This window comes from Falco peregrinus, chromosome 5 (assembly GCF_023634155.1).
Source record: "Falco peregrinus isolate bFalPer1 chromosome 5, bFalPer1.pri, whole genome shotgun sequence".
NCBI classification, from domain to species: domain Eukaryota; kingdom Metazoa; phylum Chordata; class Aves; order Falconiformes; family Falconidae; genus Falco; species Falco peregrinus.
The window spans coordinates 8235705-8263276 of NC_073725.1; the positions used below are offsets into that span (position 1 = coordinate 8235705).

The 27572-nt window shown below is 40.3% G+C and overlaps 1 protein-coding gene across 7 annotated transcripts in view; it reads right to left on the reverse strand.

Annotated features, from left to right (window-relative positions):
• Positions 1-1074: 1074 nt before the first annotated feature.
• The window catches only part of SATB1 (SATB homeobox 1), a 94064-nt gene continuing 67566 nt past the window's right edge, over positions 1075-27572 (reverse strand). For 5 of the 7 annotated variants that reach the window (XM_055804408.1, XM_055804410.1, XM_005234656.4 and 2 more), the window contains 3 exons: positions 5978-6181; positions 5396-5491; positions 1075-2779 (listed from right to left, as the gene is read on the reverse strand). In XM_055804408.1, coding sequence (XP_055660383.1) covers positions 2303-2779; positions 5396-5491; positions 5978-6181 — 777 coding nt within the window. In that variant the 3' untranslated portion in view covers positions 1075-2302. The remainder of the gene's footprint in view (positions 2780-5395; positions 5492-5977; positions 6182-27572) is intronic. The other 2 variants (XM_055804411.1, XM_055804412.1) reach the window with 2 other exon arrangements.

The following is a 27572-nucleotide window of genomic DNA, read 5'->3' on the forward strand; positions in this document are numbered from 1 at the left end:
CCAGCATGGCTTTGGACTATCAATAGCTTTGTAGCTACTACGCATCCCTTATGCAAGGGTATAGTTTGACTGTTTTCCTTGGAATGCAACACCAAATTACACATCCCTGGTCCCTCCTAAGGCTCTTTTCTTTCAGCTGGACTGGATGCCAAGCCCAAATCATGGTGCAGCCCCAACAGTCCCTGGAGCAGCCAAAAGGTGCCACAGCTGGGAGCTGCTCAATGAACCCCAAGGGTGCTGAGGGAGGACCTAGGCAGCCTGCAGCAGTTTTGAATGTGTAGAATGAAAACCTGCTTCGGTGACCAAAATGTATTTTCCTAAAGAACTTAACGGATCTAAAATTAGAAATTGGCTGCAACCTGAGAGTCATTTGTGCCTTTGAAACTCATCTTGAGTTTTGCAGACTTTTAGTCATTTTAGAAGAATCGAATCCCGAATCACACTGGGTGTAAGTTGTTTCTCCTCCAGGAGAAGAGAACAGTGTGCACTCCACAGCTTTCCACCGCAGACTTCTCTTTAGCCTAGAGATGAGCCCTGCATAAATTCAGACCTCACCAATTATTATGGCTTTATCAAGAACCTTATTAGTGATCATTAAAAATAATCTTGTTTAGAAGAGGACCGCTATGTGCAAAGCCCATCCTTCCTATTTACTTCATGATTATTAATGTTTTTTTTTTAATGTTTATACATTAGTGCAAGGAATAGTGTTAGCATAATTCTAGTGTAAAATAAAACCAGCTGTATCCATTATAAGTGCATTACTGCCAGGAACTGTAAATATGTTTATGCCTGATAGCCTTTTGACTCAATAATAACCTGCTATCTCTGTTGGGCAGGCAAGTTTTTAAACCAAGAAAAGACAGGTTATGATTTTCATAACCAAACTGTGTTCCTTTTTGAAGTATGTTATCTAAATTCAAATTTTAAGACGGTCATTAAAAAAATCTGCCTGTGATTTTAAAGAAGAACAACTGAAATGTTGTCTTCAAAGTGGTGGCAAGAAGGTACAATGTGCACTAAGAACAAGTTATTCCTCCCAGATACACACACACGCAGACAAACCCTGCCATATCATACCATACAAACAATTTTAATTGTGTAGTTACAGTCAATAACCACTCCTAGTCAGAACATTTCTGCATAAAGAAAATTGTGATACACTTATAAAAACAGCCAGCTGTAACAAAATAACTGGTGTTTTCATAGCAATAAACTCATAAAAAAGAAATACACCTTTATACAGAAAATTTATACAGCTGTAGCTTTAAAATTGATTGTAAACCAAAGGAAGACACATTGCAAACATCAATTATTTTCACATTAATTGCATAAGTTTCTAAGGTGATCTATTAGTTTTATTTACCTAAGCTTATTTGCATGATAGTAAAAATTGCATACAACAATAAGAGTGAAGCTTATAGTATGAATTGCTTGGATAACATAGAGCACTTTTTATAGGCAACTGTGTAAAGCACATTTTCTCTATTTAAAACTTTTAAGACACTTTGTTTTACTGCCCATCAAAATACATTTATAAATAGAAAAAAAAATCAGTATGATAACAAGAGAAGCAATATTACATTTAACGGAAACTTCCAAAAAAATTAATTACAACATGATGCTGCAGGATCTACAAATAAATAATGAGGACTAAATTGTGTTTCACATTTTCTTTTTCATTTTCTTTAAAACCATGTAACAATGAGAATGGAAAAAAAAAAATACAGTGACCTTTACTTCCAAAAGAAAACAAATCTGAATTACGGCAGTGCCATATAATACAAGGCATTTGTTGGCATATGTTATCTTTAAACTGCATTCCACAGTCTATAGTTCTTTTGTAACATACAATAGAACAAGAGTAACAAACTCTTTTTATTTTTTTAAATAAATGTGAGTTTCCAAAGATCAAGTGTGGAGTGCTACAGTAATAATTGAAAAACAAGAACAAAACAGAAACGAAAAACAGTAAATCACAAAAGTTGTAATGCTTGTCTGAAGGCTCCAGAATCAAAATCACTGGTATCATGCTTATTGGGTACACTCACAGTGTATCCAGTGAACACAAATTAATATCAAACAATCCTCAACGCTTCATCTGTTGCTGCGAAGCAGTTTGTAAAAGAGAGTAAAACATCTAGTGCAGTCTGCATTATCCTTTTTTCAACTTTTGTGCAAGTTTTGGAAGATTCATTGGCCAAACAATGAATAATAAAGGTTTTTGACAGAACACAAGATGGAATTTTCATTTCATTAGTAAATACCAGTGGCACTGTTGAAAGAAAATAATACTTTTAGATCAGTCTTTCAATTCAGCATTAATCTCTGTGTTCCCTTCTACCGATAACTCTTCTTCTAGTTTAACTGAAAAAAGCGTGTTTGCATTTTTGTCTTGGATGCTGTCTTCTAAATCCTTGAGCAACTCTTCTTCCTTATACTCTGCAACATCCACCTCCAAACCAGAATTGTCCTTCAGCTTCCCATGATGCTTGAGATAATATCGCTGGTTCTGAAAGAACTTGATAATGGTGTACTTGGGCAGGTCAAGCTGAGCGGAGAGAGTCTGGATTGCTTCTTCATCTGGATACAGGCCTACATCTTGTATGAAACTCTGTAGGATCCCTAGGGCTTCAACAGAAATCTTTGTTCGCGGTCGGGGTTTCTGACGATTTTCATCCTCAGATTCAGCTGGTGATGCTACTGTCGGTTGCCTTGGGGGTAGTCTGGGACCTGGTTGCTGTTGCTGTTGCTGCTGTTGTTGTTGCTGTTGCTGCTGCTGCAAGACAAAGCACAGCATTTTTTTTGTACGTGTATTCTTACTTACTTTTTGTGTTACCAAGAAAATCCGGGGGGCGGGGAGGGGAGGGAAATTGCAAAGCTATAAACAAAGGCTTAGTAAGTTTAAAGAACATAAAGAAAAAAAAAAAAGAGGGGGAAAAAAAAAGGCCCATTATTGCTGAACCAGAATTAAAATACGAGTTAGCAATTCTCCGTATACCTCATGTGTCTGCATGTGTGTGAGCAGAGATGGGGATAAAGGGATGGTGGGATACAGACCGAGAGGAAGAAGGAACACTCTGGCTTTGTCTGACTGAAAGCACCAATGACGTGACATCGGTGAGGTTTAGCTGACAAATTTTAATGAACATACTCCACGAGTCAAGTGCAGACAAGACAAAATGCTAAGTAGATGATATAGTATAGGATTAACTTGACCAGCTTAGCCAGAACTGTAGCAAGGGCAAAGTGAGAAAAGTGCCAGATGAGGGCAAACGCACAGGAGCTCTGCCAGCAGCAGCAGCTGCTGCCCAAAACCACGGGCTGCAAATCTCTAGCAATAGCTAGACTAAGGGACTGAGGGGACCGGGGAGAAGGAGAGCATTTTAGCTAAGTGCGGAAATATCCCACTGCTATCTGACCCTTAACATGCACTGAAGTCTTGTCAAACTTGTAAACGTTACGACAGAACGCATTAGCTGGAAGTGCCTAACGTCACGCTGCCAAACCCAGCCGTGGCAAGGACAAAGGGATCTGGAGGTAGGAGATCTGTACTTTCTCTTCTGGCTCTGACCCCTCTCGCCCGTGGTCTTGGAGAGGGCCTGTCTTGCCAGCGTTCCAGTATCCCAATGTATAAACGGGGAACAAACAAATTTACCTGCTTCTGTATTTGTGCTGGGTATTATTTACTTAATATTTATAAAGCACTAAGATGCAAAGCTCTAAATAAGTTCCACTATTATTATTAGAAGGGAACATGCTGCATTCCAAAAACTCGGGCAATAAAAATGAGCCAGTGTGCACATCAGAAGAATAAGATAAAGCAAATCATGATGTAAATTATTAACAAGAGCTTAAAATGAAGTTTTGCAAGCATGGATTCAGAAACATTCTTAAAAGGTGAGGCACTGAGCCCTAGGGACAGAAATGTTTTTCTCGGTTACCACCAGAGTACAGTACACTGTAAGATCATGTTTAAAATCAAAAGTAAATTTATCAGCTCCTGTTTTTGTTGACAAATCTTTTGCTTCACAGCACAGGAAGCACCGGTTAGTAAGATAGTTTGGATCAGCAAATTTCTTGTCATATGGTACAAACCACCAGTTATTATTAAAAAACCAGCAGCAGCAAAACAAGCAGTCGCTATCACTACATTTCATTTCCCTCTGCGAGCCTCCCCTCAACAGTTTGGGGTTTTTTTTTTGTATTGGTAGTGCTTTCCAAGCTTCGAGTTGCAGCTCACATGCAGACCCTAAGAAGCACAAAATACTGTATGAATAGTATAAATATCGGAGGAATTACAATTCTGTCCACTTTGCCGTGCCAGTTGTGGCTGTGGAAGACTTTGCATAGGTCTCAATACCTGGTTTAGAAGCCACTGTTTGAAGTGATCTTCTTCTTGTAAGACCTGACACAAATACTAGTGGAGTTAGGGCGCTTGCCTCATCCCTATTCACATCCTTTTGTGTCCTGTGGTCAGTGAGCAGTCCCGTTCAAGGCTTCAGTCCCAAAGAGATTCAAGACTACTCCCAGCACATTAAACTGTTACAAGATTGGAGGCTTTGTATATACAGTGTGAAAACTTGGGTCTTAGCTACGTATTTATGCACCTACAACAATTACCACGTAGAAGAGCAGAGACAAAACTCAGGTCCAATCTCCCAATCCTTACTCTTACAAGTCATATTAAGAGATTACAATGCAACTGCTTATGTGAATAATATTTGTGAGATCAAACACACAACTTTTATCAACAAGGCAAGCAAATCTAAGTAAATGGCATAGTGGCTGAATGTTTATACTGTGCATAAGCTTCTCCTTTTATCCCCTTAAGAAGTGATTTTATTAAAAACAATGTACATTTTCAAACAAGTGCTGTTTTATTACTTAATATAGATCTTTCTCTCTCTTTTTGCTAAATCAAACAGCAAGTTTCCAGACTTTCACAATTATTTTAGTACTTGATATCCTAAGGGATTGTCTTATTCAGTTTGCTTTATCTTTAATATACACACGTGTTGTTTCTGGCTGCGAGATAACTCTATACTTCCTAGCTTTGTAAATATTTTTCTGTATAGGTAATACAAACGATACGCCGGGTCTCAGCTGAGGCTGGGAAAGCAGAGGGTAATAGCTGCCCTTTAAGAGGGAACAGTTAATGGGTTGACTTCAGGTCTTTCCTGAGAAAGGATCAGAGCCCCCAGCCCAGCGAGACGGCAGTCCGCACTGCTGACCTGAGCTGCAAGACTCAGCAAAGCAGCCAGCCGTGTGCGAGCCAAGGGGGGGTGCAGCCCCCCGGGGCTGCCCTGGAGCAGGGTGGCTGTTTCCAAGCCCCCAGGCGTGGGTCCTGCGTCCCCTCCTCTCTCTCCCTGACAGTGCCCTTGTGCCAGCTCACCTGCGGAGCAGCACCCAGCCAAGGTCCAGCGGTCAGCAGGCCTGGTAAGAAAGCGCCTCTATGCTCTCCTTTCCCAAGGGTGGTGGGAGAGGGGCTCTGAAGGAAAAACAAACAAACATTGACTCCCCCCAGTCTCAACTGGGGTTCAAGCGGGATGAGGAATCCCCTTCCCTTCATGCCTACCCGGGGCGAGCCGCTGCTGTTGGGGGTTTGAGCTTAGCTTTCCAGCAGCAGCACAAGGTCCTCCCGCTTCGCCGGTTAAGGCGTGTGACAACGGGTGCCAAATGCCTCTGCCTGTCGGTCCTGCTGCCCGCGGGGACGGCCGGCACAGCAGCTCACCCTGCCCGGCCCGCGGCCCAGCCTGTCCACGCACGTTTGTGAAAAAAACACCGAACCGAAACAAAACCCGTGGGTTGTCCCACGCTCTCCTTCGAACTCGGGCGGCGGATGGCAGCGCGCTCTTATCTCACACGGGGAGACCTGCGTTTAGCCTGGCCGGGAGGAAAGCAACACTAATTTCCTTTGCTACGTTTAAAGCTTTATTTACTTAGCGCTCTGCGGGATTGGCCAAGGTAAACTAACCTGAATCTGTTCTGCTGGCACATGGATAATGTGGGAAGGCCTGTCACCATGGTGATGAACTGCATTGCTTTCTTGTTCATAAATGGCATCGCGTTCAGGCTGAGGAAGACTGAGGAACCTTCGGATCATGGAGAGATTCTCCCAGAGGGTCCTGTTCTCTGGTGAGGGATCTTCTTTCCAACGTAACAGCTCACAGAGCCACCCCTTGAAGATAACACCAGCAAAACATTAGTTTTTTTCCTCACTTCACGAGGGGCAAAACGAGGGTGAAACGTGTACTTTAGAGGTGCTGCATTCTCTCACGCTCTCCCCCGGCAGTCAAGGGCTGTCGCTGTACAGGCTGGGCTTAAAGCACACCCTGACACGCCGGGAGGCTGCCGGGCAGTGTCACGGACCTTCGCTAACCCCGAGCGTTTCGGAAGGCACCTTCCCGTCGGTCCCGCACCACAGCACTGCCCTTTGCCTGCTTAGAAATGAGGCGGCTGATGAAGGCCGAATCCCTTAGACGCTCCCCTCTGCAGACGGGGGGGTCACTGACACCAGCATATTCTCTGTGCCGCCTGTTTGCTCTTACGCAAGGCTACACCCATCCGAGAGTATCGACACCGTGTTTCAGGAGCCAGCAGGTTGCTTGCTGAGCAGTTTTTAAAGTTTTGGTACTACCACTCAAACCAAGAAAGTACTTTGAATACCTGCCTTGAGTGTACGGCTGCCTAAGGCAAATCATGGCAATTGAGGAGCTCCCTAATGTCCTTTCAAAAGACAGGAATCCTTTGACTAGACGCAGCCAAGTAACACCTCCTTCCTATCTGTTACAAGTAGAGCTGCCTCTGCAGGTGAACTTATTTCAAGTGATAGAGGATCATCTGTTTCAGGATTTTTCTCATCGACCCAGAAAAAAACAAACTCTCTGTTTTACCTACACTATTAGAGCTTGGGGGAAGTGTGGGGGGGTGGGGGTTGGAGCAAGATCCGCTCCAGCTTCGGATACACCCTTTATATACCATTTCCACGTCACAGGACAGCACGTTGCCTAAGAGCTTACCCACTCTAACGCAGACGTGGGTTTGGGATACATATTACAAAGTTGGCTACAGAATCCCCTGCGAGAACTGCAGCGGTTGCTAATCTGATTTTAAACGAGACATACAAGTTCATCTTGCAAATTTAACAATTGTTTTCTTACGTCTTCTTAAAATTTAATAGACAATTTTGTTCTTAATTGTGCACTGGTAGTTTTAAAAGAAGATGCAAACACTCTAGCTAAGCACAGTGTGTATCAGCAGCAATCTTTTGGTATATTAATATTTAGAAACAAAATATTACATGTATAAAACATGCACACTTCCTTTCTTTTAGCTTCAAGGATCTGTTTTCAAAACTAGGTCCATGCAATTTTATTTCTTAATGCTGTAGGAAAGATAATGTGACATTTTATTGAATCAACAAATAATATAAATGTACAGAAGCTTTTAGATCCTTTTTATATGTACTGGTAGTTGAAAATGGTTTATGCAGACTAGTTGACTAGTAGATACAATGGATACATAGATACAATATAGATATGTATTTTCTTGAAGACATTAATCTCTTTAGCTAAGAGTTAATAAATGCAGTTTAAAAAAAATATTACCACGATAGGAAGAGATGAAAGTAAACAAATAATCTTAATGCATTCATATTGTATATGAAAATATTTAGTGAGGTGTATATAAAAATTTGAAGTATATTCTCTTGGATCTAAGTGGAAAACTGAACAAATGACACAGGAGGAAATGCCCCTGAGAAACAGAAATAATCAAAATGACAAATGTTAGAGAGAAGGTGGTAGCAGAGCTGAGAAAGCAAAAATTTAACTGGTGCCAAAACCTGCCTGGTGCTCACTAGGTGTGCTAGGGAGCGAGGAGAGAGGGAAGAGAGTGGTGGCAGCAGAAGGGTCCTGCTGCATCCCAAGGATGGAGTACACCCCGTTCCTTGACCACATGCTAAGGGCGGATGCCCACTATTGCCCCAAGGTTTAGCAAGCTGACCGTGAAATGCAGCCAAACGTCTTCATATAGAGCACATAACATACAGCCTGTCCCAGCTGGAATCGTATGGCATGTTTTTAAAACAGTAACAAGGGTCTGTGGATCCTCCCTCCCCATCAGACAGTACCCTGGGATATGATAGCATACACAAACTCTCCCTGCCTGCCCCTAACAAAATCAACGTGTTGCTCGTGGTTCTCTGCTGACATTGCTTCCATGGGGATACGTGCTGGATTAAGCTCAACAGCAGTATTAGTTTTCTGTGGTGAGTTAAAAAGAAGTGCAATCAGAAAGCATAGGTGGTTTGTTGGGGATGGAGGAGAGAAGATTAAGAAGAGAAATAAATCTAGATCTTTGAATTGAAAAGCAGTTATCAATCAAAAAAAAAAAAAATCAAACAGCCCGCCCCTGAAGCATAAAAATTGTCCCTTGGTTGTCTGGAGTCTGCACTGCTTCACATCAAAACTGTTGGTCCTCTTTCTAATAGTGGTGAAACAGAGAGCAGAGATGGCTATCACGGCAATTTGGTGAAAGTAAAAAAAAAAAAAAAAGATAACCTGTCCCCTCCCATGACACCCCTCCAAGGTATAGAGACAGACTGGAAAAGAAACTGCACCATGCATTTAGAAGCTGCACACATTTTGCCTGGTGACCTGTCAATCACAGATTTTTTTTGGAAAAAAAAAAAAAAAAAAGAATAGAAACTCTTTTAAAATGTCCAGTAGTAAAAATAATTTCTAAGCAATTACATTTTATGCTGATTAAACATATTTCATAACAACAGGTTTTGTTAAGTTAGAAATTCCTTCTCCCCTTACTGTCTTTTCTGTTTCTATATTTACTAGATCAGATCTTATTTTTATTAATTACTGATGGCTAATATATTTCCAGTATTTTTCTATCAACTTTTGCACTGAAATAATACTTTTAACTCCTTACCTAAAACTGATTTGATAAATTGTAACCTGAAGCACGTCTCTGTTAGCCTTTCAGGGAAGCAGCAATTTTGAGATACTGAAATCAGATGCTTCTGACACAGCACACAGGACAAACTGCTGATCTACCAAAATGTCTCGTTTCCATTGGCTTCATCATATTTTTAAAGGAGTAGACATACTCTGATGAAACATATGATGGGCAACATGGGAAACAGCCGATAGAATTCTTCTCAAATTAAAGTGTCAGAAATAATTTTTTGGTCTTCATGGTTTATTTTTGAAAATATTTGTGAAAGTTGATCTCACAAATATTCTCAGATGACATAGTGAATGGGCAGTAACAGAGCCTGTAGGGGCTTACTTCGCTAAGAGACTAAAAGCTTTGTACCAATATGCTTTCTTTTTGGTTCAAAACAAGAAACAAACCCATAAGTATTTAATCTAGTTTCTGGTTCAGAATTCTGTATACGACATAAAGCTCATTCATAAAATTCAGCTAAATGAGAATGTATGAAATGTTTTTGTAAATTTTAGGAAAAGTAATCATACAGACTTTACTAATAGAGAATTTTAAGTTCTGTAAAATTAGCAAGTTTTGGTTTTGTTTGATCTAAAGAAGTATGAATACTGTAGTTAATGCAGTTGAATTCACAAGCGAATGTACCAGAGTTGATTTATCTCCTCTTATACTCATTTGAGTCTAGAGCAATTTCTGTCTAATTCAAACAAATTATTCTGAAAGAGGGCTTGGGCCACTGGTATTTTTTTGTCTTTATATTACAGGAAGTGAAAAGGACCAGAAAACAACAAGGAAATATTTATAACTCAGATTAGATCACAATCGGTTTATACAGCATATATAGTATGTTGTTAAAAAAAACAGCCTGAAAATAATTAAGCTGATTTATCTATGCAGCAAGGCAAACTCCCCAAAACTCCACAATGACATTGGGAACAACCTTGATTTTAAAACAGTAAATTTGCCAGGCAACATTACACTGAATATAAAGAGAGTACAAAGCAAAATATAAACATTAGCCACATGTAAATATGTTTGGAGAACTTTCAGGATGTTACTACTTTTCAAACTGACAAAGTTTAATTTGACACCTTCTGTTCTAAAACCTTTGTTTCTATTCAAAATCACGCCTTTAGCTGCTATCAATCACTATGCTCTCCCTATTACTTAAAATACTGGCATGGGCCCTGGATAAGCTGAAAATGCCATGCAGATGAATTCTGAGATAATATGTTCAAACCTGTTATATACAACACAAATCCTGTAAAGTTATGTATTGTAAACCTACATTTATTGGGAACTAAAAGTCTTAAATCCATCTGCTACAAAGAAAATACTGTTATGCACTTTCAAGTAACCAACCACCATCTGCAAAGGTCTTGCTACAGTAAGCAAGAAAATGGCGAAAAAAAAAAAAGATGCTAAAACTAAGATATTTAAAATAAATAAGAGTCTTCTGTCTGGTTTTCTGAGACGGATTTAGTGAAGAAACATAAGACATTAGAGGAAAAAAACCTGTGAAAGCCGAACTGCCAAACCATTGCAGGAAAAGCGCAAAGAGGATAACTGCCAAACATTAGACTCTGCAAGACCCATGAACATGCTTGTTTTAAAGAAAGCATCTATGCATTTTATCTATGCATCCAAACGCTATTTTATTCAGTCTGACCTGTGCTGTGTCTAAATAAAATCTTCTGCTCTTTCACATACAGTTTCAAACAAACTATCCTTGCATGCGGGTATCTTTCTTATTAAAAAAAAAAAAAAAAAAAAAAAAAAGATATTTGAAATCTGCATTTAAGGTGTAAACACCAACCGTAACTAGATCAAAGAGGGCAGCATTACAATCATGAAAGATGTTCTCTGGGCAAAGCTTTCCAAATCGGCAACAAACACATCTCATCAGGGAAGAAAGGGCTTCAAGGTGAAGCAACTGAAATCTTTTGTTTGGTGAATTTGTTATAGTGATAATAATTTGCCACATGATGAAGATTTCTCACAGAATAACTAACAAAGGCTCCAACATTTTTGAGAAGAGCTGTAATTTGAACCTAAGAAGGCAAACAAGTAAGATTACGAAGAGGTTTTCTTTGGTATATCATATGTAAGATTATTTTGCATCATTCTCTGGGGCATACAGTATAATAAAAATATATGGTCTTAAAAGAAATCAGTCTAAATAGGGAGGTATTTGATACAAACATTTTCGCAGAAAGTGTGAATTGCATTTCAGCATCTACTGTGAACAAAGACTAAGTACATAATCCATTAAACAGTACTTCTAACTCAAAAAAACTGAGTATTGTAGACAAACTAAAGTAGGCATTTTGAATGAGCACATTTTCAGCAACTAACTATAAAGCTAGCAATTTATCATTCAGCAAATAATTTTCTACTTTTAAAAGAATCTGTAAGTGTTACTTATGCTAATGAAGACTGTTTTTAATCTGCCCACAAACATGCTAATAGAGGGCAATTTTTTTTTTTATTTACAATGCTGAAGGCACTCCAGTTTACAGAACACAGATATAAAATTACACTTGGCAAAATGGGCTCTTAATTGTCTGAGCAACCCAAATCCCTCACCTTTAACACAAAAGCTTATACACAAAACAAAGGAAAAGAACTCACGGACTAAACTTTAAATATTGACTTTTTCCCCTTCAAAAGCCATCTAACTTGTTTCACAAATCTCGTTTTTGTTCCAAGTGCCTGCATTCATCATAGATATTTCCATTATTTTTTTTCAAAACAGAATCCATGTACAGAAGCAAAGAAAAAAAGGCCGACATCACCACCACCGTATATGCATATAGTCTTAGTCTTGGGCATTAAACTTATAAGCTGCTCATTGCACAGAAAGGTTGCTTTTGGAAAAGTCATAATAGTTTGAATGAGATACATAATGGTAGCAAAGGAGTACTGAAAGCATTTTAAATTATTTACTAGGTTAAAAGGGTGAAATGGTACTTTAAATACATCAAATTTCATCATCTGGGCCATTTTTTGGTGGCAAAGTGGTATTGATCTTTCCAAATGCTTAAAATTAACTATTTCCAGAAGGTCATTATTTGATTAAAGGCATTAAAGTTGAGGGCAAGAAATGATGCACTTTGTCTTCTTTCCCATTCAAATAATCGTGTAATTTAATCAGAACTATCCCTTCATGTCCTGTAATAAAAATGTTTGTCTTAAGATATTGTTCTTTACCTAACATATTAACCTTTAAATGTTATGAAGTTCTTAAGAATAATCTCTGCTTAGAGAAGATTCTTCCATAATGCAATGAAAGGATCGCCAGCATTTAAATTGATAAGGCCAGATTTCCCCTACACATTGATTGGAAAACGCATTAAACCCTTCAACTGAGATTTCCCACAGTGTTCAACAGGATCGAAAATTCAGGGAGTTCTGAATCAGTAAGCTCATACATATAGCATTGAGAAGCAAAATAAACAAACGTCAGTTCAGCACAAACGAATATGACAAATAAGTAACAATGGACACTGCTTTAATTTATCTGGGAAATGTTGTTTGCATTACATTGTATTATCTGGAAAAATACAGCAGGGAACACCCACCACAGGGTAAGAACAGAGCATTTAATTCAAATTCACTTTCAGGCTGAGATTACTTAAATCTGCCTTCTTTCTGGGTGAAATACCTGTGGGTTCAGACATAGGAACAAGCCTAGATAACGACAGCGGTCCTTTTTAGCCTTAAATGTTCTTCTGGAATTTCCTGACTGCAGGAAAATTTATTCTGACTGCAGGCTTAGCTTTCCTAAAAAACATAAATTGTCCTGGTTATCGCCTATGCAAAGCTGAATACAGCTAAATGCTTCACAGAATTGAAGTCAATTAAAAGAAAGGCCACTGGATATTTTTATAAAATTTCAGGAAAACTAATAATGTACCGGACTTGGTGGATTATACTGACCAACACGTTTGCTAGTGAAAATCTTTCCAGCTTAGCTTACATTTGCAAATAATTTTAAGCATTCATTGACTTCTGTGAGGCACAAACTTTTGAGTAATTTTAAAAACTGCTGTGAATGTTCAGTACTTTGGGATTTTGTTATTTTTCTCACAGAACTTGTATCTTTAATTCAAGAAGCAAAAGCTGGTTTTCAGCCTGTTTCAGAAGATGAGTAGAGATACCAGAATATGAATGCCTCTTCTTGAGACATGGCCTAAAGTGATAAAATATGTCCCCAGAAAGATGGTTGCCTTAGTATTTTATTTACACTAATCAGCCTTAAGTTTCAGGCTTTGCCTTTGAGCATTCCCCTAAATCACAGGAAGTTTGAAACCTGAAGCTGTCCTTTATCTCCAGATATTTCTGGTTTATCTATTTTACGGGCTTTCATTCCTAGAACATTGAAAGTGGAAGCCAGATGTGAATTTTAAGTAAATCTGTATCTGCCATCATAATAGGTGGGATTTAGCAAAACAAACAAACCAAACCCCCCCCAACCTCACAGGGCTTTTCAGAAGAAAGGTAAACTTCACTGGCAGGAAAAACTTCCTTTGAAGAATACTGAAACAGATTATGCAGTTTCCTTAAATTTCTTATCCAACCTTATTCTATATCAAACCAATCTTATCCAGCTACACCATCTGCCTGTATGTTACCTCCACCTCTTCTCTGGGTTGTGAAAAACAAATGACCAAGCAGCTGGCAGTGGTACTGAGAGTGCTTCACCAGAACCTTTTGGTGGATATAAAATATCCACTATCTGGATATTTTAGGGGGAAAGGATTCTTAACATCTATTCTTTCCTCTGCCTTTTCTTCTCTCTTTTGTAACACTTGAAAATTAAATATATATTTCTATTCTTGTAAACTTCCAAACAAATAAATAAGAAAAGGAAACTTGCTAAAGCAACCTCTAAAATTCAGTGACAAGCAGCAAATGAGTACAGAACCAAAATGACCTGGAGAGCTACGGCCCTGCTCCCACAGCCTCGTCTGTTGTATTAGACCTCTCCTTCTACCTGGAGCCACAGCGAGTGGCTAAGAGGCGAAAAACATGACACATTAAGGTCCAAGGCTGTATCTAAACTGGTGGGTACTTCCTCGTGTTATAAGCACTTGAGGTGTCCTAACGACTCATGGGAAAAAAACCCACCACCCTAACCCCTAACTCTAAAACTGACTAAAAACATTAAGCATCATTGGTTTTTAGTTGAGTACAGAGGGAATTAAAAAAATCTAAATGAAGAGCTTCTCCCAAGCTTGGCTTCTCTGCTTTCAGCCTCTTCCACCTTTCCTTTCCCTTGTTCAAATGTATCCTTTTTACAGTATTGCCTTCAATCACCTAGCAATGACAGACAGGCACAATCCCTAACCAAAAACATTAAAACGCATGTCTTTAAAAACCTTACATAAAATGCAACTACATTCATATGTAAAAAGAAGAGGGAAAAGTAACAGAAGCAAAAACCCCGCTGATGAAGCTTTATTCTTCTGCCTTGCTCTACTCCATGTCCTTTCACACACACTACTCAACTGGCATTGTAAACCTGAGATACATGTGACAAAAATGGACTTAAAAAAAACAAACAAACAAACAAACAAACCAAAACCCACCACATCAAACCCCACCAACTAAACAAAAAACACCAACTGCTAATTAAGTAAGTCAGTCTTAGTCTGGTACATTGCTTTTTATAGTATAGGCATATAAAATGGGTCAGTGGGTTTCACAGAGGGTGACTGGTAATATATGGCCCTTTATCTGTTATTTAAGTAGAGAGAAGTACTGATTTCACTGTAATACCAATGTTTCCCTTGAAAGTAAATACAACTCTAAATCCAGCCACGATCCTTAATAGCCCATATTTATTTATTCTTAAACATGCAATCGATTTTTGTATGGCAGCTATATCTGCAGTTTAGTTAGAGAAGAGTCTTTAATAGAAAAAGCCTGGCAATTTTGAAAATCTTTTTACTACTATCAATTTACAAGTGAACAGCAAATGTTTATTATTACAATGCTTACAGAGATCTAACATTTGCTTTGGGGGAAAGACCTCCAGTAAAAAGGCCATAGGGCCAAAGTGTCACTTCCGTAATTACTTATATGTGTGTATATCAAGTTGTTAGATTTATTTTTTTAAAAAAAAGATTATAATTTCCCAGAAGGAGTAATTTAAATCCATGGCTTCTTGTCATATGGTTTTTTTCTTTCCAGAATTCATTTTGAATCAGGGGAAGATCTACCACACACCGAGGAATCACAGGCTCGTAGATATTTGGACTTCATTGTAAATTCAGTTCAGCTGACAAGATGTTCCAACAAGCGAGATCATTCCAAAAAACACACAGCTCAAATCCGTTCTCAGACATCCCTTCACATTTTTATGGCCTAACTATATGTTTTCATATAGATTTGAATTAGACATTTAAACATTCTGAGACAAATTCTTTCAACTTGTCTCCTGCAGTTCAGCTGGCTTCTGTGGCTCTCAGCTTCATCCCGAAGAACGCTTAATGCTCTGATCATGCCAAGGGTGAAAGGCATCTTAAGGAAATTGGAAAGAAACTTCTCCCTGACTTTCCTCCAGATTTTGTTAACCACAGAAACGGTCAGAAAATGAATAATGCTCATTACCCAATGCAGTTTTAAAAAAATATTTTTAAAATCCACACCTGTGAAAGACCGGTGCCTCCTCACCCATGGGAAAATAAATGCAGTGAAGCCCTTGGAAAGCTAAAATGCCCTTACTTGTGGTATGGTTGCTTAGGGCATAGACTTAAAAGAACAGGAAAGCTGGATCAAATGGGAAGCTGGAGAGATCGGCCTTCTCCTTCCTGGGTGGGAACCAACACAAGACTGTTTTCAGGTAGTTTGCCGTCAGGATGGAACAATAAGGGAAAAGCTCCTAGAGAGGGCAGTTCTTACTGTTAGACTTCTCCTCACTGACCAAGAAAAGCACCAGCCCAGCTGAGCCCAAGCCAGGCAGCATCTTCAGCAGCAGCTCCTGCCCTTAAATCAGGCGCTGCATGGAGGCACGTTTCTTCCTGCCCTGATCCCTCCAGCCCATTGCCCAGGTGAAAAGGATCAATGCCTTTAGTTAAACTCTCTCCTCATGTTAAATAAGAGTAGCAAATGATTTCTCAGAGGTGAAGCAAACTGGCTGCCCCACAGCAAAAAGAAAAAGAATCTCATTTAAGCCCTTCATAGCTTTTTTAAAAAAAATAACTGTGTTTTATATAAACAGTGGAAAGCAGAGCTTTCTCTTGCATGTTACATATACTAGAGATGCTAAGCACCAGGCTCAGCATAATACCTAGTCACCTTAGTAAATCTATAGATGTATCTGATATGTTTGCAAATCTTGCTCAGTTGGGGTCCAAAACTTCAGGGAATTCTGCTACGGTCCACTCAGTCCAAACGCCTTTACTTTACAAAGATCCTGAAAACTATTTTCTTATGTTTCTCAAAAGCCATCCTGAAGTTAAGGGAACATGACACTGCACAGGAATAAAAATGAGATGACCACTGAATAACAATGTCTTTTGAGATAAAATCTGGCAGATTTGGAATTAGGTAAATAGTTGCAAACAGGAGTTTTCCCCCACTTAGCTAGCTGCGTGTTTGCCCTAGCCTGTTTGTTACATGCCAACAGTCTGGTGTAATTCCTAACCAAAAATCTGAAGTTTGACTTGGAGGTTAAATTTGCAGAAAATAAAAGAGATGGCCACAATGAGAAATTATCAGGAACGATGAAATTAAAAATGACGTGGAACAAAACAATGTATCTTTTCTCACCTAGCACCTAGAAATCCTGTAACATTCTTTCAGGAGTAATGTGTTTTAAATTCTCCAGTTTAACATTATGAGAGAAAACACGTATCTGTATTTCTTACTTCTTCCTTTGCCCAGCAACCCTTCACCTGAATCGCCATCGGTCACTCCTTTATCAAACTGCTTCTCGGACGGTTACTGTGTATTTGTGTTTGCCTAAGATGCCTTTAATCTTTGTGGCAACGTGTTTAGCAGCTCTGGGTTTTTCAGGAGAGGTTTTACTCTGTCATTTCCTGTTTATTTAGGGGTTCGGCTCACTGTTTGCTTGGTACCCTGCTTCCCCCCCACCCCCCTGCCGGGAACCCCGGGGCTGCTCACTGCCTCCTCAGCCTCCTCCTCCTTGGCTCTGCCACTACAGCTTTGTTTCCATTTCTGTACATCATTAACTCTCATACGGCTCACTCAAACTCCCCCACCACACCCCGCCACCCCTCCCCCCCCCCTTTTTTTTTTAAATAGTGCTTTAGTTTCCATGTTAAAACACTGATATACTCAATCTTAAAAGCCTCCCAAACGGGCGATCTGTCCACAGCAGGCCCAAGCAACCTGAGAAACCAAGAACCCAGCTCTTCCCCCAGCTAAATCCATGTTGCCACGTGGGGAACGGAATGATATTCCACCCACGAAGCCGGCAGCGCTGGTGACCAGTGGTGACCAGCCCCCGGCTCCCCACCATGCAGCAAAGCCCCAGGGCACGGGGTGCCCACGCTGCGCCCTCTTACCAAGGGTCACTTCTGCAAAGTGACCGTGTGCGGGGTGCACCCGGGGTGGCACTGGATGCCAGAAGGTGGGAGACAGCGGTAGGAGCGGAGAAAGAAGCAGGTGGAGAGAGTGGATGGTGTGTACAGGAGAGGAACAGGGTGGGGAAAAGTCAAAGGAAGGCTAAGAGGAGCACTGTAACGAGAGGGATTAGCAAAGGTGGCAAGAAGAAAACAAAACAGAAGGTGAGGATCCAGAAAGCGGGAAGAGAGATTAAGAAAATCCATCCTGCCAGAAACAGCACCTCTAGTCAGGCAGACAGCAGGTGCTGCCTGGGGAAGAGCTGATTCACGCATCTGGAGCGAAGGAATGAAAACACCTCTACCTAAGAAAGAAAACCTAAAAATAAAAGATTCGAAGGAGGTGGGAGAGGGTGCCATGCTTTTTTTTTATTTTGGCAACCCAGTGCTTCCTGACTATACGACATGTTTCAAATAGTTTTGCGAAGAGCTAGATTTCTGGACCCTTGCAAGAACCCTGACGGTCCATTTCAGCAATATCTCTTCCACCACGAGCCCTCCCTGCCCTGCTCTTCACCTTACTCCAGACTCGTTTTTGAGGTACCTGCAGCCATAGCACCTCCGGGGCTTCTGCTGCACCCTCAGGACGAGATTTCCCCTTTGCTCAAGGTCCATGAGGACCCCAGGGGAGTCAGTACAGAGGTGGCACTGCCGTGCCACAAGTGACACTAATGGCACACCTACGCCAACCTACTCCAGCCCAGCTCTGGGGGATTAGTAACGCAGTCAGTAACTGCTGGGGAAGTGGTATGAGCATCGCTCGTTAACCCTTTCTGCAGCAGTCTCTGGGGCCAAATTCAGCAGTCTGTAGCCAAATTTTCTCCTACAAGCTGTGCCTTCAGTGACTTTCAAAAACGATCTTACTTTCTTAGACTGACATTGAACATTGAGTCTTACAGTCTCCTGCGCTTTTGATATTGCTACTGCATCACAAATCACTGGCAATGGATAGAACAATCTCTTACTAAAGCTACTTTTTTTTAAAAAAACCTCCTCTGGAAGCCTTATTACAGATTAGATTTGATGAATTTCTATCAGATGCACTGCACCACTCCTCTCGCCTGACAATACCTGCAACAGCTTTTGGGGAATCTGCTCAATTGCATTCTCACACTTACATTTTTTTCCTTGCTGTAAGAATTGTTTTAGAACCTTATAATTAAAGCTTTCTATTAAAATTGCATTAATTTTTTCTCTGTGTAGGAAAAGTAGCCAACAGTGATCTACTAAAGAGTAGATGGTTTCAAAAAACCCCCTCACTAAGTATTGAAGGCTGCTTAATTAGGGAAAGCTGAACAATTTAACTAAAAAAAATGGAATTACAAAAAAAGCAAGACAATTTACAGACAACATTTAGTTTTCTGAAAACTAACAATAATCTGTTTTCATAAGAAATAATGGAATGGTTTAATAAAAAAATTATATTTTACATTTGCCAAAATTCTAGACACTTTGAGGATTCTTTTCTAAAAAGAATCTTTTCCCTGAAGGAAGAAGTAGAGGGAAGAGTTAGCAGAGAGACAAAATCCGTGGTGAAAAACTTTGGCAGAAAATGTTATTTCTACTAAATCCAGGTAGCAGTGAAGACTACATTTTTGGTTAGAAGCTCTTCTTAAAGTGAGGTGTTTGCTGGCATGTTATTTTGAAAAACAGCACAGTAGGATGACTCCTTTAATAAGCGGGCATAAAACCCAGAGACTGGAAAGTCGCAGAGAGAGAGACAAAACCCCTGTGCGATATTGGATTTCTTTGCCAAAGCAAGGAAGGTTTTTAATAAAGGTCATGGAGAAATAAACTCCAAAGACGGTAGCGTCTCTTTCCCCTTATATGTTTACTCTTTCATTTCACTCTTTTACAGCGAAAGGCAGACCTTAACATGCGCACACACACATGCACACACAAAAGGAAACAACAACCAAAGAGGAGGGGGGGTGGAAAAAAAAAAAAGCGCCTGAAATTTTAGTTACACCACATGTGGTTTTCATTTGTGAAAAATGAACAAGCTGTTTGTGGTTAAACTGTCTAATCTGCTGTTATCAATCTAGCGCTGCATTCAAGATTTACAGGATACATCAGCTTCTGTGCCACATTAGCTGTAAAAGGGAGAGGGGGTGGGAGGAAAAAGGAGGAGGAGAGAGTTTATCCTGAGGAATAATATTTCCAATGCAGCCACACTCACACTACATCTGGTTGTGCTGGTAGCGGCAGTTAAATTGAAATATTTCACAGCGTGTGTCAGAAACATGCAGAATGGTAATTATGACAGATCTGATTAAGCCTGAGTGCCACTAGCTCCCTGGCCAGCTCCGGTTGTGCAGGTGTGACCTTGTGCGTGCCTGCGTGTGTAAATAAAATTAATTACAAGCGAGAGGGCGAAGGCTTCGGTGACATCACAAAGCGGAGAAACTCCCAAGGGGGAGACCTAATGGAATATTTTCCCTCAGTCTAATAATACAGTTCATATTGACTTGAGGTAATTAGTGGGATCATTAAAGCAGTTTTCCCGGCGTATTTGGCTGCCTGATCAGATTAGTGAAAATGTTCTTCAGAACAAGCCCTGTGTGGTCTGCCAGAGAAGGAGGAAATAAAAAGCAACAAAGCATATTTTGGAATGATAAGCAGCACTGGACTTTTTGCACGGCATTTTGCAGGGCTGGTCTCAGGAGCCTGGGCGCCCAACTCTCCTGACCCATTCTACCTTTCATCCCAGGCGCACGTGCTCCTGCCGCGCGTCATCTAAGACTTTTTAATTTTTGTTCCTCTATCCTTCAAAACCACACCACCCCTATCCCTTGCTGCTTAAAAAAAAAAATAAATCAGGTAGAAGCCTTGTGGAAGTGCTAGCCTTAGAAGAACTACTTTAGAGTAACCGGGGGAAGGAAGAAGAATACCTATGTGATCAGCTCCCCCCCCACCTCTCCCCCAAATGCTAACAGAAGATTGAAGGCACCAGTTTGAGAATTAGTAACATTTTCATTCCCTAACAAGCTTACCCCAGGAAAAAAAAAGGAGAAAAAAGAAAGAAAAAAGTTTAACTATGATATAAAGTCTTCCACGGTAACAGAACACAGAGCCCTAATCAAGAAATGGACCATTTGTTTAAAAACAGTCTATTGAGCATGCTCTACCTTGCAAATGGAATATGCCAAGCTCTGTCACAGATGGCAAGCTTTGACAGTTCCCATCCGTAGCGTCGATACTCGACAGTTCAGCACAAGATCAGTGACATTCTGTCTCATTAGAGCCACGCTAATTATCACAGCTAGTTTCAGGGGAAACCATGTGTTGCAATGGTCAATTTGAAGGAGTCTGTGCATCAACAAACTGGTAATAAGGATCAGACACCTTATTATATGACAGCATGCTGCCTATGATCTGATTTACTGAATCAGAGGTACTGAGGCAACACTGAAGCCTGATGGGTTATAGAATGCGTGTACACAATGCGTATCTGAAATAGGCTTTACAAATAAAAAGGAGCTATATAGAAACAAAACAAATAAAAATTTTTAAATGGTGAAGTTATAACAAGGACTTTTTTAATTTGTCATTAAGATATGCAGAGATGTTCAAGATCTTGTCAGCCAGTTTTATCTTTAATCAAATCATATAAGATAAATAATTCAAAATGAAAACTGTAAAATTATGGATTATGCTAAATTATAATTCATTCCATACTCTGATTTTTCAGTTTCAATAACATGTACCAAACATTCCTTATGTTGAGCCGTCTTGCTGCTTTAACAGAATTTTGTATTTTGTAAAGAGCTTTCTCTACTTGGCTCTCTTTTTTCATTTGTACATTTAATGACTTAAACTTGTACTTCTCCTTGCTTCTCCCACACGCTCGTTCTCCTCCCAGCAGACAAAAATCATGCAACCAAGAACCCCCCTTTGCTGCTTCTGGCCACCTGCAGGGCTGCATCCTGCCAGGTGCTCAGCAGTCCCAGCCCCAGCACCTCGCCAAGACGCACAGCAGGCTGAGGCCATGAAGGCGTTAAGGATTAACTCCTGACCAACACAGGGCAGGTGTGCATCACATCCCTCCAGGGAAGCCCTCCTCAGGGCTCAAATATAGCGTTTTCTGAAGCTGCTACCAGTTCTTTTAACAGCCTCTATGCGGATTGTGAGCAGCATCTGAACCGCTCCTCTGCCACCCACCTGGCTGGGAACCTCAGGCTGGAGCCACCCTGACCCCATGCGAGAAGCATGCTCAGGAAGCACACTTTGTCATCAGTGTGTCAACAAATCCATCCTTTGCCTTACGTGTCGAAAGGGCTGCCTGGCCCCAAGGAGCTGTTTGAAGAGGTCAGTATAATCCTCTTACCACTTAAGGATTTTCCATTCTGTACCTTTTTCTTTGGCTTGAACTATTTCACGTTTTAATGCTTTTTTTTTTCCCCCCCCTCTATGCAGATTTCCATGGGCAATTGCACAGATACGAACCACCTCAGAGATTTTAAGGTTTCTCTTCAGCGCATCTTTGTTGACTCAAGAAGTTGCTGTCTACTTTGTACTAGAGGGAACCCAAAACTCCCTGAAGTCAACCCACTCCACCAAGGTCATACTAATAATGTGGGATGTGGCCAGGATCAAGACCAGCCCTTCTCCGAGTCTACTCAGACTGAGCAATAAGTGAGATAACTGAACTCAATTTTTCTACCCCCTTTCTGAGAATTAATTTTAAAAACTTCCTAAGGAAATTTCCTGAGGTTTTAACCTTTACTTCTGAGAAGAGATATGATGAAAGAAATTAAGACATGGGGCAGAGGAAGGACCTGGAGCGCTCTGAGCATTCATTTTGTTCCTGCAATAAAAACCCAACATCTCTGCCTCTGCCCCGGGTGAGGCAGAACACACTATGACTCTGCAACACAGTATTTTGTGAAAGAAACAGATCAGCTCTATCTGCCAAATTTCACAGTCTCACTGAATGACACGCCGCTTTATGGGGCCATTCTTGATCACACGCAAAGCCCGTCTTGCTTTCTCAGTTCACACTCTTCCTCTCCCATCCCCACTGACACCCGATCCCATCCTGACTCCTGCTGCTCATGGCACCTCTTCAACTGCCAGAGCAATCACCCCTGCGTAGTGGAGGGGGGAGGAAAAGAAAATAAAACAAGGTAAAATAAATAAATAAAAAATAAAGTAAAATAATAAAAAAGAGGCTGTTGTGTGGTGTACTTCTGCAGCTAATCTTTTCTAACTCCTGCATCTTGCCTTCCCACCAGGGCAAGGGGTATATTTCCAGGTTGACCTGTGCAACAACAGCAGACCTCAGAGCACGTTTCGTTTCCACCTCGTGTCTCCCGTGCAGTGTCCCTCCCCGCTCCACAGAGCATCCATTGTACACCAAAGGAGGGGGAACGAAGGTTTTGAAGCCAAGATTTAAACCCAGGAAGTGACTCAGCTGCTCTGGGAGACAAAGGCGGACAAAGACTTGACAGAGACGCAGGGTGACAGTTGAACAGTCGAGCCCCCTCCTGCCCCCCAGCCTGGACCCCGCTGGGGCAGCCTGAGGTGCAGCGCCCTGAGGAAACAGCTTTGGAAATGAATTTCAAGACCCCCCTCTTAAAGCCACATTGTTACCAGAGGGTTACTCCTGGTGATAAAAAGGTTTCTTTTCCCCCAGCTGGAAAAACAGTTGAATAGGTTGTTCTATATCTGCAGTAATGGCATGTAACATCTTCGTGCCAGATCCACAATACCGTGCTTGTTCAGTGTGGGAAGCTGTTTAAAAATGACTTTCCTAATAGAGTATATAGCTTAGTCTCTAGATGGAAAAAGCCAGATCAAAGATATAGCATTTATAAAACTGCTGGTTAAAAAGATAAAAGTGAGATAACAGACATCAATTTTTTACTATAAATCTCTGGGTTTACTACAACATTAAAATTTCCAGTAAAAGCAGGGTTTTATATACCTGAACTCTAATGGCCTATTCTGAAAATATTTATGTCAGGAAAAGCATGGTATTTGCATGCCAAAAGCAATTCTAGTGCCAATGTTTAGCGTTCCCTTCCCATTTAACTCCTTCCCATCTACTCAGGAGCGGTAGATGCTCTGCCTCGTGCCTCCCCAGGCAGACTTTCGGAGGAGGACGCTCCAGGTGCATACTAAGGCATAAAGTCAAACACTTTCTAATAAAATACCAACTGCACAAAATACTTGCCTGATGGCTTCGGATGGAGTCTCGAGCATGGTCTAAAGCAGTGATTTTCACCTCCATGCTTTGCATGCGAAACTACTCATTTCCAAGGGGCTAAGTGCCTAACCAAAGTGAATGAACGGGACAAGGAGGACTGGAAACTAGGCAACACGATGCCACAGCTCAGAAGTAATGGGTCAAAACTCTCTGTAATTAGGTGAGGTTTCTGGAGGTATGGGCAGTACTTCATTAGTTTTATTCTAAAGTAAAAATCAGAGTATGATTCTGTGAGAGCCAAGTGTCTTGCCTTCAACGTACAAGCATTCGCATTCGGTGAGAAGGGAGGGTGTTCAGCACCTACCCGGTCACACACACAGCGGTTGGTGGGACTGATGCTGCAGAAAAGTATCAATTTCACCTATTTATTCTACTATAAACTTATTTAGGTATAACAATGCAGGCTAACAGCCTTACACTATAGTGCACGGGACTCTCAGAGGTACAGAAGTTGGTATTACTTCAGTGTTTGCAAACTCTAATTTCTTACATTTAAGAGAACTTTAGCAACGTAAGCTGATTTTCAGCAAAGTTTTGCTTTCTTCCCTGCTTCACACTAGCATGTGCAGGCCACAGCTTCTCAGGGTAAGCCGGTAACACAAATGTAACTCCTCAAAACAGAACAAACGTACAGATAACACTACAAGTCTCTACTTGCCTTATCTCTTGGGGCTCTTAAGTTCGGGGGATTTTTTGTTTGTTTGTTTGTCTTTTTTTATGGAATAAAATTAGATTTCAGCATCTGTCACCATCAAGAAAAAACCCCGTCCCTGGCTCCCACATGAAAACATTGTAACCAATGCACAGTTACTGAACCATGGTGCCTTAATGATCATTATACAAATCAACTTTTTTGTTGTTTGAAATAACAAAATTAAGAATGTGCTTTCGTAATTACTTGAATCGGACTGTCACGTTATAAATGTAATAAAACCCCAATATGATTAAAATGTAAAAGTAATGTATACCACAGAAATTTATAGATCTGTGGATTCTTTTCATTTTGACTTACTCAGGTGTGCTGATTGAATTTTAGTAAACAATATTGTTAGTATTGCCATTCTACGACTAAAAACCAACAACCTGGGAGCAGACACAAAGCACTTGGTAAACCTTTCTGTCTTCCTTTTGCACGCATTTTTCTAAAGCTGTCTTTTCAACATAATCTAACCAAAAAAAAATATGTAGGCCTATTAGGCAGACAACTTGCAATAAAACCATAAGATTTTAAATACTGACATTAGGTGTTTTGCCCATTACAGTTCTAAAACTCCCCAAAGATAAGATGTATTCAAGCAATTTGAATTAGAATATCTTCCTTAGCTCCTTAGTATAGCCATAGTAACTTTTAAAGTGTATATTTTGAATTTAACAGAATTTTAATTTATTCTGCAGATAATATATCGAACCTTTAAAAACACAGACACTTTAAGAACATACAGAATGCATACATTCTTTTACAGGGAAAGAATTCAGCATTTGAAGGTATCGTTTAACTAAGTCCCCAAACGCGTTCAAACCTCTGTACCAAACAGTCCCTTTTCTTCGGAAGAGCCAACAAGCCACCAGCAAAGTGGACCATTAAACTACAAGCCTGCAAATTGTCACTCACCTAAGGCAGAGCACGATCGCCCTAACATCACTGCAACCTCTTCCTGCTCCCATCACCCCTTCCTCGCCCTGCGCTATGACCTGCGCTGCACCCAGCCCCGGCAGCCAGCTGCTCTGTCCAGCACCAGCTCTGTATGAGGTCCTCCGCCCATCAGGTAACTCTTGCCAAAGGCACTAACACAGCCCAAGGGAAGATGCTCAGCTTTTTACCTCGACGCTACCTAAAGAGAAACTTGTGTACTGCATCGTTTAATAGCTCTTCTGTACAAAGTGCTCGAGTCAGCAGAACATTATCTGCAGTCTCCTGGCTCAGGCAAGCCCAGCCACCTTGCAGATGCTGGCTGCTTAGATACCCAATCTAATGTTGACCCAAATCAGATCCTTTAAAAAAAAAAAAATTAAAAAAAAGGTAACAAAAAGGCTCTCCAGCAAACAACTATTTTTGTCCACTGGCAGAGCTGTTTTAGGTCACACGCTGTTTTATACCGTAACTCCAGATTACACTCAGGACTTAATCAAGTTTTTATACCCAAAATAAGATAAGAGCAGCAACGTTCAATTTTAGTGATTTGAAAACAAAACTGTTAACCAGTGCATCACTTTCTAATATGCATCCTCCTAACTTTTCACTATAACTAGAAGCGATTATCCCAGGATTTCCAGTTCTGAGCAAGAAACCAATATCCCCACAATTTTTTTAAAAAAAAACAACAACCAACAACGGACCTCTCTCAAGAGAGGTTCTCTTGAAGAGTATGTTTGAACAAACCTCTTTTTTATGCAAGGGAGACTTCTTTGCCCCAAGAAATATTTCTCTGTACTACTGACAAGCTCCAATGCAGAATTTTTTACAATACAGGCATCCCCTTTAATATACATGGCTTGGCTATATATTTAAATCTTACTAATCATCTGACTAGTCGTCTGGTTAAAGAAGACCCAACACATCCAATTTATCTAAGAGGTTACTTCTGTGAAGCAGCTGTCTACTACAAATGGCACTTTGGTTAACTACAGACCTGAAAACTTGCTTAACACATAAATCAACATTGCATTGCCTAAATTGAGGAGAAAAATAACTTCCCAGGTAACAGGCATAATCTCCACAGTAACAGGGAAAAGAACCACGTTCGGTGGTGTTTGTTTTCTATACTTGCTAGCAAAGTTTGTAAAAGAATCTACATTTCATCCAAGACTCTAAAACAACTGCACCACATCCTCTGGAAGCTTTTGTGCTTCACTTTGATTACTTGTCCCTTTCAAAGTCAGCATTGGAAGAGCTGTCACACCTGGAAATTTTAAGACTACACACTAAAATAAACATACCATCACAGAAATCACATCAGATCAAAATTATGTGGACCAATAGATTGGCTTCATACCTTAGTTTTGTGGAGAACTGCAATGGGAAAGGGAAGCTGTAAAAAACGGACAGTTCTCTAACCCCAAGTCTTGACATGTAACTAAAGACATCTGAGGAGCACACAGGTTGGAAGCTGCTGTAACATTCTATCATAATTAGAAACGTTTTAAGAGCCCTGTAATTTCCAATCAAAATTACAGTAATTTCTGATATACAAGCCATGATTCATGACAGAATTTTTACATTCCATGGGAGATTATAGTGGCCTGATGTATGACACACTGAGTACAGCACTAACATAAACAATTCAGTTTAATGTTTAAACAGCACTTGGTGTTTAGAATCCCACAATAAAAGAAACATATTATTGTAGAAATTATCACTTTGACAGTGATTGAAGGGTAGGCAGGCATGTGGCCTATAAAGCTATAATTTTTACAGTCCACAGCTTGAGTTTAATCATTTTGATATAACATTTCCAAAATATCTCTTTAAATGCTCCTTACAGCATATAACTTAAGAAAAAACATCCTTTCTGTACAGTGAAGTGGAGTAAACTCCAAAACATGAGCAACGCAGAAGTCAAAAGTTAAAAAGAAAGCCAGCACTAAAATGCTGACAGCCCAAGAAACATTGATGTAGGTGATAGTTATCAGCTTCCACTGGAAGATGCTGTATTTTTCTATGAAGTAATTTTAGAAAAGTAAAGGAATAGTGATTAAGTGGATTTAACATTTAATCTAATGAGAAAATTCAACACTGCAAGCGTTGGTGCCTTTACCATTTCTTTAAGTGTTGGTATAATGGTGGTTCTAGCCTTTCCCATTTTTCTCTC